Here is a 14,908-nt window from a genome sequence, read left to right as displayed (position 1 = left end):
GTAAGAGTAAAATGATTCTGGTTCTCCCCTTGGAAACCCAACCCTATCCCGAAACGAGAAAATCCAGACACTCGATTACCGGACTATCGGCCAGACAGAAATCGCTCGGTGGGTGTGTCTCGATCGGGTTTTGAGGAGCCCAATTTTGGACGCCGCGTGCATTGTACAGTTTGGCACATCGCACGGGAAAAACCCTTGTAATCCTATCCATCTCTTGCAGTCAATCAAGCAACATTAGACCAAAGCACCCTTGCTACTTGTTGGCGACACCCTTGACAGAAGAGCAATTGCAATTTCGTCGAACTAGTTGGCGATTCATATTCGGCGAAAGGGCATTTTGGAACGTAAGCTAGTTCCATCCAAGCTCCGACCCTCCCTCGCGTCCACGCGTGTTCCGTCACGGCAGCCATCATGAGCGGCAATGCTTTTCTGCATCAAGCGCTCCCGACGAATACCATCGGCAGTGACACTACAATCCCGACCTTTTCCGAAGGGATCTTTCACGACACGCTAGCACGCTACGAAACGATCTTGACCGACACGCAGCGCCCCTTGTCCGAGACGGACTATCAAGCGCTGCTGTACGCATGGAGGCGTTCCGCCAGTCTCGTCGTCCAGCAACAAGTGCGTGAACGGGAACGCCAGCGTGTTTCTATGCTTCTCTTGCTATCCCAGCTTTTGCCGAGTCTCGACGTTCGTACCATTCACGGGACGCTCCAGAACGCACTGGGACAGCCGCGATCCGATTCGTTGTGGGAACTGCTCTTGGGCGCCAGCGACTACGATTGGCCTCAGCTTGTGGGCGATTACACCAACGTCAGCAACGAGGCAATCGATCTCGAGTTGTTTCTCTGTCTGCCGTCGCATTTGCAAGCGGCAACGCGACCGCTGACGTCGTCGCGTCAGCGCAAGCGGCTCAAACGCAATCCGGGAGCGGTGGATAGCTCCGCGTCGTGTTGGAAAACCCTGCTATGCTACCTACTGACGTCTTGGACCACGGAAAGCCTACAGAATATGGGTTTGTCTTGGACGGTAGCGGAAGCGCAAGACCGGGTGCGTACGTACGCCAACTTGTTTGGTATCTGGTGCAACTGTACGTTTTTGGAAACGGGAATGCTCGTCTACTGGATCGACTACTGGCGTGCGAATCGGGAAGTGTGCCTACCCGAAGATTTGCATGTACATTGGTTGGTCCAGCAATTGGTGCACCACAAAAAGTACGTATATCTTCAATGCAAATGCGTCTAGTCGTTCAGTTGTGTTGTTTGCAACATCGGGATGGCTTCTGACCTTGCTACCTTGCGATACAAAACAGCTTTGCCCCACTTTACACTCTGGAAACCGCCAGCGGTCTTTCCTTTCACGCCCTGGCGGCTTGCTGTGCCAAAATAATGTGCCTGAAGAACGATGCTGGCTTTGCCGACGACCAGGATGCCATCCAGTGTGCACGTGATCTCATGCTTGGCTTTCGAGTGGACACCTACATATCTGGTTTGCCGAATAATCCGAGTGTCGATACGGACGACAGTCTCAAGCCGATCTTATCACGACGGGAACGGTTATCTCGCCCGGGGTATCCCTTGTCGGTGATGTTGGAAATTGAACTTGCGGATGATCAACTGCATCAAGCGATTCAACAGGCGCACGCAATGGAAAAGTGTGTGTGGTTGCCACGTTCCGAAAAAAATCACGCCTACCACGCTATATTTGAACATCTTTTGGCCACTAGTCATGTATTCATCGACCTCAGAACTCGACCGCAAGAGAATCTGACGAATGCCTTTGTACCAATTGTGGGAACTTTGGGAATGGAGGTTTTTTGTGAACTGTACCATTCGCTACCGAATCAACTAGACGGCCCACAGTGGAATGAGCACGAACGTCGCCACGTTTGGAAGGCATCGCGTAAATCCCTACTGATTCTCCTCATTACTCGCTATTCACTACAGAAAGGTTTGGAACTCTTCGAAAAGTACTGGCCGTTACCACCCATGACTCTATCGCAGCAAGAAGAATGGGCGGCCAAACTGGTGGATGACCCCAATCCTGTCCCTTCGTCCGTGCCGACCTCAGCCAGCGGACTTCCGGATTACTCGGCACTATTGCAACGACCAAATCCAGCAAGTCAAGTTCTTTTGATCGACCGACTTGACGGAGCTGAGCAGGAATTAGTCGAAGTACAAGACTCGGATGAAGGTGAAGACACGTCCGTGGAGGATGGTCTTCAAGCTGAAGCAGAACCGTTGGGGGGAATCGACGAGCCTATTGAGCTAGTTGAGTCGCATGAAGAAGACGAGGCATTTTCGAGAGAAGATATGAGAGCAGAGGTTGAAAGTTCCGAGGGAAATAGTGAGGAAGAAGTCGGCTATGACGACGAAAGTCGACCTGAATCTGAAGGCTCGTATCACGTGGAGCAGGAGCCAGCTCATGTCGAAATTGTAGAAGTCGGCTCGCAGATAGGCGAAGATAGTCACGACGGTTTGAAGCGCTCATTCTCTAGACACACATCAGAGCGTAAACGGAAAGTGCCCCTCTTTGATGGCGACGAAACCGCCGATGAGAAAAGTGTCGCGGAGGTCTTCGAGTCTATTGCTTCCCAATTACGTGATCATTCCAGTCCATTATTAGATGCTGTTGACGAGCAAAACGAACAGTTATCGGTCGAAGTCGAAAGCAGCGTAGATGCCGAATCTTCGACGGAGGATGCGGAAAACACCCCTAGAAGGCACACTGAAGAGCAGCGGCAGGAAGAAATCGCTGTCACTGGCATAATTGAAGAAAATGTGAATATTGAAGACCGCGAAAGTATAAAGGAATCGGAGGGAAATGTAATGAAGGGTACTGAGCAAGAGGATAGCCAGGGAGAAGCAGTCGATCGTGGAAACCTGTCAAAGCGTCAAAACAGAGTTTCCTTTTTGAATTCTACCTCCTTTGACCCTGGCTACTTTGCCGAGGATAGCCAGGCCCATTCTGAAGAAGACGATGAAGAATACCGAGACGAAAAAGGTGTAGCTGTCACCGTGGAGAATAGAGAAGCTGTCATCCACGTTCCCAAGGATCGATTTGAAATTGGTGAGGTCAGAGAGGAAGGAAGTTCCCATCCTTTCTCTTCCACATTGTGTGAATTATCTCTTCCGGACCCTGGCTATGAGGCTGAAAATAGCCATGATGAATCTAAGAATCAGCGTACACGCAGCCATCGCCACGTGGGTCTGCCAAAAGCAAAAGAGTCTTCCGTTGAATCCGACCCAGGCTACGAGGCTGAAGACAGTCAAGCTCAAACAGACGAAGACGAGATTGAGCCCATAATGGACACCAAGCGAAATATTTCATCTCCAGATGAAAAGGCGACTCCAGACGTCAATATCGGAGACCAAGTTGGTCCAATGAGCGAAAATGCAAAGCTTACTGACAATAGTGATCCAGCCTACGACGCCGAAAATAGTCAAGACGAGCCAGTTGGCGAGCGCAACGTCGTAGATACCGACACTACAGAGGTAGCTTCACGAGATCCATTGTTGCATGCATTGACTAGGGAGCAAGAACTAGAAAGAGAGGAGAAATGCAATGACGATTTGACTTTTCAAACTCCACATGTGGAAGACAATAAAGCAGTGGCGATTCACCGCCAGACTGACAGTCCGAACAGATCCAATATGAGCCAGTTCGATGCACCCTCTCAAGTAAAAGAGAATACCGGTCGGATAATGTCGGAAATGGATGAGGCAAACCATTCCCACGCAAACGATTTTTCAATCTCTTCGCATCCTGAAAACTCCCAGAAAGAAACGCATTCTCAAAAGTCCATGCTAGAGTATGGACATCACTCTCAGATCGGTTTTGAAATGGGCAGTGACATCGAGTCAAGGTCCGATGTTTCGTCCGCGAAAGAGTTGCAGAAGGCGACGGACCGACCGACTGCGATGCCACGGAATGCCAGCACACCTGCAAACACCATCTCTGAAGTGACAGAGCAAGCCGCAGTCGACCACGTCCCGTCAGAAGATGAACAGGGTCCACTCGTTGATGCTGGTACGCACAAGCGACCGTCAGACTCGGAGATACTTTCCACGCCACGACGTCCGGTACTCGGCCGCTTGGATTCTACGATGGCAGTGGCAGATCAAGGCTCTCAAAGTAGTTTGAGCATTGAATCAGCGACGGCCCTTGCGGCTACTGAGCCCGATCGCCTTGTAGTCGATCGAACACCAGAAAGTACCTCTGCAGGGACACCGGTGCGGGAGCGCTCGTCCCAAACTCCTGCAAGACGCACACCGCTTTCATCGGGAAAGAAATCTGGACGAATTGTTATTTATGACCCGAATGAGGACTCATCGACGGAACCAGGTATGTATGCGCCGGATCGAGGCGAAATCGAGCAAGAAGAAGAAGTCGCGGATAACTTATCCCGTTCTGATAGAGCGGAAGAGATTGTCGACAGCAGGAAAGCCCGACGATCCGCTGGCAGCTTGCCAGCGACACCAGACGACAAAGAAGCTGGCTTTCTTTTGCACGATACACACCAAACGGGTACCCCGGACATTGACACAGTTCGGCAGTCTCAATCTTTGCTACGGAGTGGACGGTTACAGAGAAACACGCTGTTAGAGTCTGATCGCCAGGAGAGTGATAGCGAATCAGTGGCTTCCGTCGTTGCAAAGGTGCTTGACGATCAGGTGGACTGGTCGTCCAAGACTGTCATTCAGCTGAAACAAGAACTAGAGAGTCGTGGATTGTCAACACGGGGCAAAAAAGCGGAGCTCATTGATCGCTTGACCGAAACAACTAGTGTTGGAAAGAAGGACGAAGGAGTACAGGAAGAGACGATCAAAGCCGAAAGTGATACGACTTCAAACCACGAACGTTTGGACGAAGAGACATCGAATGATGAGTCATCAGAAGGGGATACCAAGGTTCCAACGGAACAAGTGAACTGGTCGTCCAGGACAGTCATCCAACTAAAACAGGAATTGGAGAGTCTTGGACTATCCACAAGGGGTAAAAAGGTGGAGCTCGTAGATCGAATATCCGCCGCAAAGAGTGCTGAGGACGAAGACGAAGAAGCAGTTGACGGAACACCCGAAGAAGCCGTACCGTCAGAACTCGAAGACACAGACGGAGAGGCAGTCATCGACTGGTCCCAAAAAACGGTCGCTGATCTTCGACGAGAATTATCTCGTCGCAACCTGTCAACCAATGGTCGAAAAGTAGAGCTAGTAGCTCGACTGACACACGGCGATGAGGAAGTTGATGGAGTCTCGGTTGCATCCAGCGAGTCCGCCGGTCAGGATGAAGGGATCGATGAAGGCAATGGGGACGTTCGTATTGACTGGTCCAAGAAGACTGTTGCTGAATTGAGGGCGGAGCTTGGATATCGTGGGTTGTCGAAGGATGGTTTGAAGGCCGACCTAGTCGCCCGAATGGAACATACCACCGCTGGCGAAAAGACGGTGACCCCAACGAAAAAACCGGCAACTAGAACGAACGAAGAAACTTCCGTGGCATCATCGACTCGGCCCGGTAGTGGGCGCCGCACGCGAGCTCGCGACCACGAGAAGGAGAAGCAGGACGATCCTGTCGGTATCGACTACGCCTCGGTAGCCTCTTCGACAGCACGTCCATCTCGGAATCGTACCAGAGCCCAAGCCAATGATATAGGTTCCACTACCGGTACTCGTGCTTCGCGACGGGCCACAAGCCGGCGCTCGAAGCGAACCACTCGCTAGTTGCATTTCTTCGCTTTGCATGTCGCAAGAATAAGAGTAGTCTATTTTGCGTCTATCAGTAAGTATGACTCATGTCAGCTAAAGCACTGTGGCGGCAGAATCTGGAGATCTAGCTAGCATTTTTTGTCTCGCTGGTTTTGTCCTATTTGCTTTATATTTTTACGGTAGGAGCTGGATATGTCAACACGAACATACACTAATCAAAAAACTTGGGTATCTAACCCTCTTTCTCGGCGAATCTCCAAAGAAGCCGGTTGGGAGGTCCAATGGAACAGTAACGCTAAATTTGAGAAAGATTCGTACTATATTCGTAGAGCTAACTATAAAATGCCAAAACGGGCTGACACGACTGTGTTTTGGCGTGTTCCATCTTTTTGACTGGCACCTGGCAGACGACGTCCATTCTTCGGAGCCGTTCGTGGTCGTCCGCACGTGCAAGCGTCGTTGGTCCGTGGCAGACAGACATTGCTGCATAGCGAACGTTTTCTGCCCACGCCTTTTTGCATTCGCAATGCGCCCACCGCGCGTCGTGTGCGCAATCCAGTGGCACACCGTACGGACCAAATCACACGAGAGGTCTCTCCCTGTACCGCGTACCGTGCCAAACCGTCCGTGGTGGTGGTGACCAGCCCCAACCCTTGGGCGCACGTTGGTGTCTCGCGCAACGCCGCTCGTGCCGTTTTTCCAGCTCTCCCAGCGTTGTGCGTCGCCTTCCACACATCCAATCTTGGCAACGTGCGGGAAGTGTCTCTCGATTGGCATACACAGCTGGTGTGTTTGTTTGTTGGTGCCTCTCTTATTTCCCTTCTCTTCACCATGTCGGCGGTTGAAGAAACTCCCGTTGTCACGCCGGAGGCTCCGGAAGGCGGCGAAGCGGTCGCTAAGAAAAAGTTCGAGCGCAACAAGAACGAAAAACCGATTGAGGAGTTGTACGATCTCAGTAAACCCATTCCCAAGGTACGTCGAGGACTTGCGTATTTGGGATTGCTCTCTCGTCACCCCGTTTCTTACCCGGCGGACTTGTGCATTTGTCCTCCTTTGCAAACCAACCAATCAACCACAGGAAGAGCGTCCCGACAAGGAGGGCCACGAAAAGGCCGTGCAGGAGCTCACCGACGCCGTGGAAGCGTTGAAAGAAGAGCGCCGCAAGATTCAGGAGCGGATCGACGCGACATTTTCCGATCCCCAGCAAAAGAGCGAAATCCAGGAACTCCGTACCGAAATGCAGGCGTTGAAAACACAAAAGGGAGCCCTCATTGATCAGAAAAAGGCCCTCCGGGCCCAACTCGATCAGGCCAAATCGCAAACCGACAAGCTCATCAAGGATAAGAAGGACACGCGCAGTCAGGTTAAATTCAATTCCGTGGAAGAAATTGAAGCCGAGATTGCCAAACTTATGCGCCAACAGGAAACTACCTCCATGTCCTTGAACGAGGAAAAGAAAATCATCAAGGAAATGGACGCCTTGCGTGCCTCCAAAAAGCACGTGGCCGCACTCAAGAGTAAGGACGGCGCCCTCGACGGTGTTAAGGAAGAACGCAAGTCCATCGGACAGCAAATCACCGCCAAAGACAAGGAGATCGATGAAGTCTCCAAGGACATCGACCAAGTCATGACCAAAATTAAGGCCCTCAACGAAACGGACTCCACCAAACGGGACGCCGTTCAGGGACTCATCAAGGAGCGCGACGAGTACAAGCTGAAGATTGGCGAGAAACTCAAGGAGAAGGATGCCTTGCGTGATGCCTACCGTTTACTCAACAACAAGTTTTACAACTTTCAGCGAGCGATCCGTGCGCAAAAGAAGATCCAGTACGAAGAGGAAAAGGAGGCCCGCGACGCCGAAAAGGCGGCCTACCTCGCCAAGGTCGAAGAAGAGGAAGCCAAAAAGATTCCCTACGAGGAAGAGCAGGCTCTCTGCGAATTTCTGGCGAACTTTTTGGAACGCACGTACTTGTCCAAGCCCGGTGACGAGGCCAAGACCGCTAGCGAGAACAAGGATGTGGTCGCAGTGAAGGATGATCCGTTTGCCGGTCTCAAGCCGGTCAGCAAAAAGGATGCCGACGAAGAGTATTTTGGCAAAGGCAAGGCCAAGAAGAAGCGCACTCGCGCCACCAAAAACCAGGATACCTCTTCCGGACCCTTCACCCTCTCGGTTGACACGTTTGAGCAGTTTGGTTTGTTGAGTTTGAATCCACCCACTTCGAGTGAACAGGTCGCAAAGTCGGTCCAGGAACTCCGCGAGAAGAAGGAGTGGTACAAGCAGCAGCCGCGTGGTAGCGTCCCGACGGCGGCGGAGATTCGTAAATCGAACGAAAAAGCCGTGGCCAAGCAACGACAGAGTTCCGAGGACGGTGACGCCCCGCAAGCCAACAAGAAAGCCCCCCAGGGTGCCTTTTCGCTGTCGAAGGATGATTTTGTCCCGCTCGGAGTCGGTGCGGCCGCCACCTCGATCAACTCGTCGTGGGGCCAAAAGCCTGCAGCGTCCCAGGAGGCCTCGTAAAAATGGCAACCAAAGTCCACCTTTTATAGTGGTGGTGAACGGACCCTCTTACAAACAAACGCACTGAAAGGCTATTGAGCTGATATGTTTTTCTCATCATGACCGTAGTTTAATTAAAGAAGAAGTATGATTGCGCATTTCGTATGTGGTTTGAATCGGCTAAGCGGTACATCCCTGCACGCTAGATATACCTGAGTATGCCAATCAGCGCCACGGTCTGTCGATTCCAACGGTGCAAGACTCGCTAGGATCGGGTTGCGGACACCTTTCGTACCAAAAGTGCACTCCAACCAAAGCACATTCCGAACTATTGATCGTCGAATTCGTCACTTTCTTCTCCGTCGCCATAGTCGAATTCATCGTCATCGAACAACTGTACGTTGATGCTAGCGTATTCTTCGTCATCCTCATCCTCCGCGTCTTCGAGAATCGTAACGGGGATGCAAGTTTCCAGTATCTGACATTCCCAATCGATCAAATGGGTGCGAACGCGTCCGTATAACCTCCCGAACACTTGTGCGACGGCCTTCCAGGCCATTTGTCCCAAGAGTAGTTTCAAAGGCAAGGCTGCGTGTACGAATCGTCCCCACGACGGCCACTGTTGCCAAATGACGGGATGCGTGACAATGATTTGCGCCAGATGTTCCCATACCGGCAAAGTAACGAGTGCCGATAGGAGAACGAATCCAAGCAAAGTGGAGGCCAGTAGGAGCGGCGAGTCGAGTAGGAAGGAAACGAAGGCACCCAGGGGTGTTAGGTAGGTATAGAGACTAAAGACGTGCGACGGATGCCACCAGGTGGAGAGTATATTGTATTGCGAATGCCATAGCGGTTCCACTTTCGTTGGATCGGTACGTCGCAAGCGATTGAGCGCGGCCAACGTGATCCAGTGTGTCGTATCCAACGGAGCGAGGACCTTGGCCCCCGTTTCGGCGTCGAAACTGTACAGGCAGGATTTCGGATGGGCTTCGGTTGCTACGGCGCAGTCCCAATCCACTGGTTTGGCACGTTTCTTGGCACCGCCTTCGTCTCCGCCGCCGGCATCGTGATCGAGTGCATCGAGTCCGCGTCCAATCAAGGCTTGCCGCAGCAAGAGAGAGCGGGATTGCAAGTACAGTTGTTGCCGTGTGCGGTAGGCCGACACATCGTCTTTCGAATTAGCGGTACTAGTGGTGGTTTTGAGGGCACCGCCGCGCGCGAGTCGTAGAGGAAGATTGACGGACAAGGATGACGTCCTGGAGTGAGCGGCACCGAACGCCAAGAATGAACACGCCCACGAGACACCGAACCAAACGTTCGGGCCTCCACGTGGTATTCTCATGGCGCGCGAAAAGGAACAGCTAAACCTCTCTCTCTCTCTTTCTTTAGATGAGGACCCAACAGCTTCAACAGTCGGCCGTAAAGTGGAACAATCGACCGAGGGAAATCGGTTTTGTGAAGTTTCCAGTATATAATGAAATATGCTTCTACTGTTAATCGTCGCCAAGGATATTTGCGGGCCAACAGGAAACCCTGGAAAGGGTTTACCGGTAACGGGAACCTTCGCACCTTCCGCACTCCGTCTGTCCCTCTCCTGAGCAAGTCCACGTGGAAATGTGTTTGTGTTTGGAGAGTGTTTCCGGGTCGGTTTGGTCTGGGAACACCGTTGGCTGGATTCCGTTGGTGTCGCAGGCGCGAACGCCAACGACCGCGCCAACCCCAAACCTATCGGGAACGGACGTGGTGCGTACGATCCATGACGGCCGTTGTTCGATCGGTTAGCTAGCTAGAGCGGTTACCTTACACGGACGGTTCGTTTCTCGCCATCAAGCCCTTCGTCGTCGACCCATCGAAGCAGACCGGAGATCCGCGCATCCGAAAGCCCGTAGAGACAACATACCGTTAGAAACGCCCTATCGAGAGAGTCGCACCCTTCTAGTTTTGTACTTTCCTCGATCTCTCGCATCTTTTCATAGAAACAAGGCAACTTACAAACACACACATATCCCTGTACTTGCAGTTAGCATCCTTTGAATACCATGGACGACCTGGACCTTCCCGATCCTTCGCTCAAGAATATTATTGACCAGACCACTTTGCAATGGGTCTTTGTCGGTGGCAAAGGAGGTGTCGGCAAAACAACGACCTCCTGTTGTCTCGGCGTTCAGCTCGCCAAATCGCGTACCAAGGTACGTTTACCTGTCCGCGATATTGTTGGATGCGGGTAGAGTTCTACAGTTCATTTCGTGAGAGCCCCAGCGTACCTCGTGCCTGTACCTTTTTCACGCAACTCACCGTCGTTTTGACAAATGCGGTCCATCCATCCACTCATTCATTCCTCGACTGCTACTGATACAACTACGAACAGGTCCTGTTGGTTTCCACCGACCCCGCACACAATCTCTCCGACGCATTTTGTCAGAAAATTGGACGCGAGCCCACGCCGATTCACGGGTTTGACAATCTCTGCGCCATGGAGATTGACGCCTCGCAGGAAGCCGAGTCGGAAATCGAAGCAACCGACGACAACGACGTCTTCGGACAAATGTTCAACGATTTGCAGAATTCCATTCCCGGCATTGACGAAGCCATGAGTTTCAGCGAGCTCATGAAGCAGGTGCAGCAGCTCGACTTTGACGTGGTGGTCTTTGATACGGCGCCCACCGGACACACACTCCGGCTCTTGTCCTTCCCAACCATTCTCGAAAAGGCTTTTGCCAAAGTATGGGAGCTTAAAGACCGCTTCGGTGGACTCATTGGGCAGGCAACGGCACTCATGAGTGGAGGCAATAACCCCGCCGCGGCCCAAGAACAACTGCTCGGAAAATTGGAAGAAACCCGTGCCGTCATCAACAAGGTTAACCAGGCTTTTCAAGATCCCACGAAAACGACCTTTGTCTGCGTCTGCATTCCGGAATTCTTGTCCATCTACGAAACGGAACGTCTAGTCCAGGAATTGTCCAAGTACGGCATTGATTCGCACAACATTGTGGTCAACCAAGTTTTGTTTCCGGAAAAAGATGCGGAAGAACTGTCGGCGTGGTACGAAGCAAACGGCGCCACTTTACCCAAGGAAGCTCGGGAGATCTGCTCCAAACTTTTGGCACGCAAACGGATGCAGGACAAGTACATTGGACAGTGCTTTGATCTGTATGGGGACGACTTTCACGTCGTCCTCATGCCCTTGCTGGACTACGAGGTTCGGGGTGTGGAAAAACTCAAGACCTTTTCGGAACTATTGGTCGATCCGGTGGATATGGACGAGTAAAGGCGCCAACGCGCAATCGTCAATACTAGTGGTACTACTAATGAAACATATGCAGAATGGACCTAGTCAAACCGTAGCTGTAGCTGATGACCGACAACCTGAGCTCCAACGGGCAAGACATTGCTTCGGCTCTCGAGCAGGACCGTCGAAAATAGGTGGAAGACGCCGAAGGACAGTACATACCTGAACAAGAGAGTTCTGTAACCTGGTATCGTCCACCTATTTGGTCTTGCTCATTTCCGCGTCACGTTCTTCTTGAAACTTCCGAACGATACGCCACCAATCGTGCAAATAAAACAAACTGACGAAGCGAAATAGCGCCATGCCCGCCACCTGGCTCACTCCGTCTTGCATAGTAGCTATGGGCGAAAATCCAGCCGTCAACGAGCTCAGCATCCAGGCGTCAAAGGTAAAGTACACGTTGAAGCGGGGATTAGGACGAAAAGCCTCCGTTACCATGACTCGCGCTATATCGTCGGGTTTCGACAAGCCGCCTTGCTCTGAAATCAACTGAGTCTCCTTCGGTTTAGCAACGTTTTCCTTTTCAAATCCCGGCGTATCGGTATCGGGTGGATAGGCGATCTGGACGTTGACGGGGCTGTTACACAATTCGACGTGCAGACACTCGGCAAATCCACGGAGTGCAAATTTGGTCGGCGAATAGGCAGAATACCCAAAAATACCAATCTGCCCGCAAATGCTACTACAGAAACATATTGTTCCTGCTTTCATATGTGGTAGAAATGCTTTTGTGGTGTAAATGGAACCTAATTGGTTCGTCTGCGTGATGCGGGCAAAAACATCTGGTGGGATGTCATCAAAATACGCGGGTTCGGTTTCTCCCGCACAGCAAAAAAGATAAGTGGAGTGGCTAGGGGTTTTCCCCAGCAGTTCCAGCGCCGTCTTCTCCAGTGCTTTGTAATCCGTAACATCAACCGACACGGCCTTGATCTGTTTGGTTTTTTTACTTTGAGCATTCAATTCCTCGAGTTCTTTTTTGGCGGTTTCTAGTTTGGAAACGGTTCTTGCAAGTATCGTCACACGACGCACTCCCCGCCGCACACATTCTCTCGCAATCGAAAGACCAATCCCGCTGCTACCACCTGTAATGATAACGTGAGCATCGCCATCCGGGTCGCCGAGGTTAGGGCGTAGATGACGGGGCTTGCGGAACAAGAGAATGCACAAGGCTGGTACCGACAGAAACGCCACAATCAGAGCCGTGGCTACTTGGACCAGCAGCGCTGGAAGAGCCAATAGACCCGCAGCGATAATGGCAATCATTTCCCTATCTTCAGTTTAGTAGACAAATGGTGACAAGTTTTGCCCCTTTCATTCGTTAAGATAAATATCCGGAAAATGCATTGGCGCGGCTCTTGCTTTGTTCGTAAAGCAAAATTTGCATTTACCCATCATCACTTCTGGCTGTTGTGCTATTCCTGACCCCGCTATAATTTCTGGTATCCCCTGTCGAGACTAATCGAAACGACCCAATTCCAAGAGCCTTCGGGTATCAGAACCATTCCATGATTCACAATCAATGACCTACGACGCTATGACCTTTTTATTTGCTAGTATCGCTGACTGTAAAAACACTTGCTTCAGATTAAATCTGAATAGTTCGGAGTTGCATGAGAATCGTAACACATAGCACTCTCACTCATCGACCCTATTACGGTGTCGGGTAAGTCGACCAAGTGAATAATATATCAGAAGCTTAGCTGCGAGAACCCCTCTTCCTTAAGACTTATGGTAGAGATTTTTGAACTCAATTTGAATCTATTTCTAGTCTTGACTGCTAACTTATATATATGCCCGCTTATTACATTTGTTGTTGATCCCCATCTTTTGCTGCAATCCTCAAAGATGTCTTCAATCATGTGGGGCATAAACCAAAGTTGATTTAGAAGTTTGACATCAGAAACAGCAGATCGAAATGTTCTGTCTGATATTTTGTGGTAGTTGGTTTCACGTCCCTTCATCTTTGGGCGTATATTTCCACCCATAACCGTACTATTGGACAGCTTTTCATTTTTGGGAGCAAGAACGTTCCTCTATCGCATCTTAATGAAGGCCACTATAACACCATGAATTTAGATTCTATTGAAAAAGACTGCCAAGATCGCACCCGTCATTTGGCATTGGTACCGTGCCGGATGTTTAATTCCTCCCGAACTGTGAATACGAACTCAACTGCTTCTTCCAGCTTGGTTTCTGCATGTGACCTTTCCCAATCCACGGCCGAACATCTGAGCCATGTGGGAGAAAGAGCCGTTGATCGGGATCTCATTGAGGAACAGCTCGCGATTATGCGGCAGATCGAAGAAGAGCACCAAGAAATAGTCGCAACAAATTCAAAATTTCCGCCTGAAAACTCGGACAGACCTTACAATTTATATGGAGCCTATCAGGAAGTTGCGCATACCTTAGCAGAAGACGGAAATGGCGTAGCCCCTCGCCTTCCACGCGACCAAGACGCTGTTCAGATCCAAGGATTTAACTACAATGTAATCCAGCGGAAACAGCTGGTTCAGTCGAACCAAGCGAACCGAATGCTAGCAACTGTGCCAGATTCCTCTGTATCGGACCGAAACGAGCGAATTCAAACTCGCGTGATGCATCCCATGTCGAGTATCAACGAAACTTTAAAAAGCAAGGGAATGGAGCAACGGAATGACTTATTACAGGATCTTGCCTCCACTCTCAGCAACGGCCAAAAGCTTCGAGTAAAAGGAATACATCAAACATACAAGGACATTTCTACAGGCAAGGCTGTCCTGGTCAAGTGTCCTTGTTGCTTCACCTTCTTGCAAGTTGGCAATACAAGCATCAATATTTACTGCACTATTTGTGAGCATGTGTCACCAATGGAACTGGCTAGGCAAGCAGACTCATCAGGCTCTACTCAAGTACCTTCCCACGAGGCATTGTCGGATATAGATTCGCAGATTGCAGGGATTATGCAAATTCAAGAACTGGACGTAGCCGATGCTTGCAGCATGGCAAAGCATGCCGACAAAACAAACCTCTCATCAGCATAAAGCGGACAATAAAAAAGCAAAAGTCTGCCAACTTTTGGAGGCGATGAACGAAAAGCAGGCTGGCTGACAAATCTCTCTTGCTAGAGAGGCTAGTAGGTTTTGCATCGCTTTTGCTGGGGCTGTTGCCGCTGGAAGTCATTTTAAATTATGTTAAGTGTAAATGAAGAGAATGAAATGACTCGAAAATTGCTACTTGAAAGTGAAGCATGTATCAACATGAATGAAAACTCATAGTCTTGCTGTTGACAAAGGGATGAACTGGATTACACCCTGATTGCAAGCATGCTGACCAAAAAATATGTTTGTACGTCCGGTTTGAGCGGACTTTCCTTTATCGTACTTATAGCCGTAATGCAGTACTTGGCACCGACTAACAGTAAATCAGTCACAC

General features: G+C 50.6%; 7 protein-coding genes across 7 annotated transcripts; 5 read left to right on the top strand and 2 right to left on the bottom strand.

The window, feature by feature from the left end:
• Nucleotides 1-191: 191 nt before the first annotated feature.
• On the top strand, nt 192-3,480 carry PHATRDRAFT_48982 (predicted protein; the record flags this gene model as incomplete). Its single annotated transcript, XM_002183664.1, has 4 exons — nt 192-1,217; nt 1,316-1,659; nt 1,855-3,077; nt 3,427-3,480. Exons 1-4 carry the CDS (start codon nt 412-414, stop codon nt 3,478-3,480), a joined length of 2,427 nt encoding a protein of 808 aa, XP_002183700.1. The 5' UTR covers nt 192-411.
• A 289-nt stretch (nt 3,481-3,769) lies between these two features.
• PHATRDRAFT_48981 (predicted protein) lies at nt 3,770-5,856 on the top strand. The gene has a single exon (XM_002183663.1). It carries the CDS (start codon nt 3,807-3,809, stop codon nt 5,724-5,726), a length of 1,920 nt encoding a protein of 639 aa, XP_002183699.1. The 5' UTR covers nt 3,770-3,806; the 3' UTR covers nt 5,727-5,856.
• A 596-nt stretch (nt 5,857-6,452) lies between these two features.
• PHATRDRAFT_54971 (lipoprotein, type 6) lies at nt 6,453-8,365 on the top strand. Its single transcript, XM_002183662.1, has 2 exons — nt 6,453-6,683; nt 6,790-8,365. Exons 1-2 carry the CDS (start codon nt 6,543-6,545, stop codon nt 8,227-8,229), a joined length of 1,581 nt encoding a protein of 526 aa, XP_002183698.1. The 5' UTR covers nt 6,453-6,542; the 3' UTR covers nt 8,230-8,365.
• Nucleotides 8,366-8,536: 171 nt separating this feature from the next.
• On the bottom strand, nt 8,537-9,641 carry PHATRDRAFT_48979 (predicted protein; the record flags this gene model as incomplete). The annotated part of the gene is made up of 1 exon (XM_002183536.1): nt 8,537-9,641. The coding sequence occupies exon 1, from the start codon at nt 9,548-9,550 to the stop codon at nt 8,537-8,539; it is 1,014 nt and encodes a 337-aa protein (XP_002183572.1). The 5' UTR covers nt 9,551-9,641.
• A 496-nt stretch (nt 9,642-10,137) lies between these two features.
• On the top strand, nt 10,138-11,476 carry PHATRDRAFT_22896 (predicted protein; the record flags this gene model as incomplete). Its single annotated transcript, XM_002183661.1, has 2 exons — nt 10,138-10,397; nt 10,577-11,476. The coding sequence occupies exons 1-2, from the start codon at nt 10,248-10,250 to the stop codon at nt 11,474-11,476; spliced, it is 1,050 nt and encodes a 349-aa protein (XP_002183697.1). The 5' UTR covers nt 10,138-10,247.
• Nucleotides 11,477-11,520: 44 nt separating this feature from the next.
• PHATRDRAFT_48977 (predicted protein) lies at nt 11,521-12,825 on the bottom strand. Its single transcript, XM_002183535.1, has one exon. The coding sequence runs from the start codon at nt 12,758-12,760 to the stop codon at nt 11,696-11,698; it is 1,065 nt and encodes a 354-aa protein (XP_002183571.1). The 5' UTR covers nt 12,761-12,825; the 3' UTR covers nt 11,521-11,695.
• A 616-nt stretch (nt 12,826-13,441) lies between these two features.
• PHATRDRAFT_48976 (predicted protein) lies at nt 13,442-14,517 on the top strand (the record flags this gene model as incomplete). The annotated part of the gene is made up of 1 exon (XM_002183660.1): nt 13,442-14,517. The coding sequence occupies exon 1, from the start codon at nt 13,564-13,566 to the stop codon at nt 14,515-14,517; it is 954 nt and encodes a 317-aa protein (XP_002183696.1). The 5' UTR covers nt 13,442-13,563.
• Nucleotides 14,518-14,908: the final 391 nt, after the last annotated feature.

Source organism: Phaeodactylum tricornutum, chromosome 20, assembly GCF_000150955.2.
Source record: "Phaeodactylum tricornutum CCAP 1055/1 chromosome 20, whole genome shotgun sequence".
NCBI classification, from domain to species: Eukaryota; Bacillariophyta; class Bacillariophyceae; order Surirellales; family Neidiaceae; genus Phaeodactylum; species Phaeodactylum tricornutum.
Note: the sequence above shows the minus strand (reverse complement) of the source record. Positions and strands in the feature narration are given on the sequence as shown.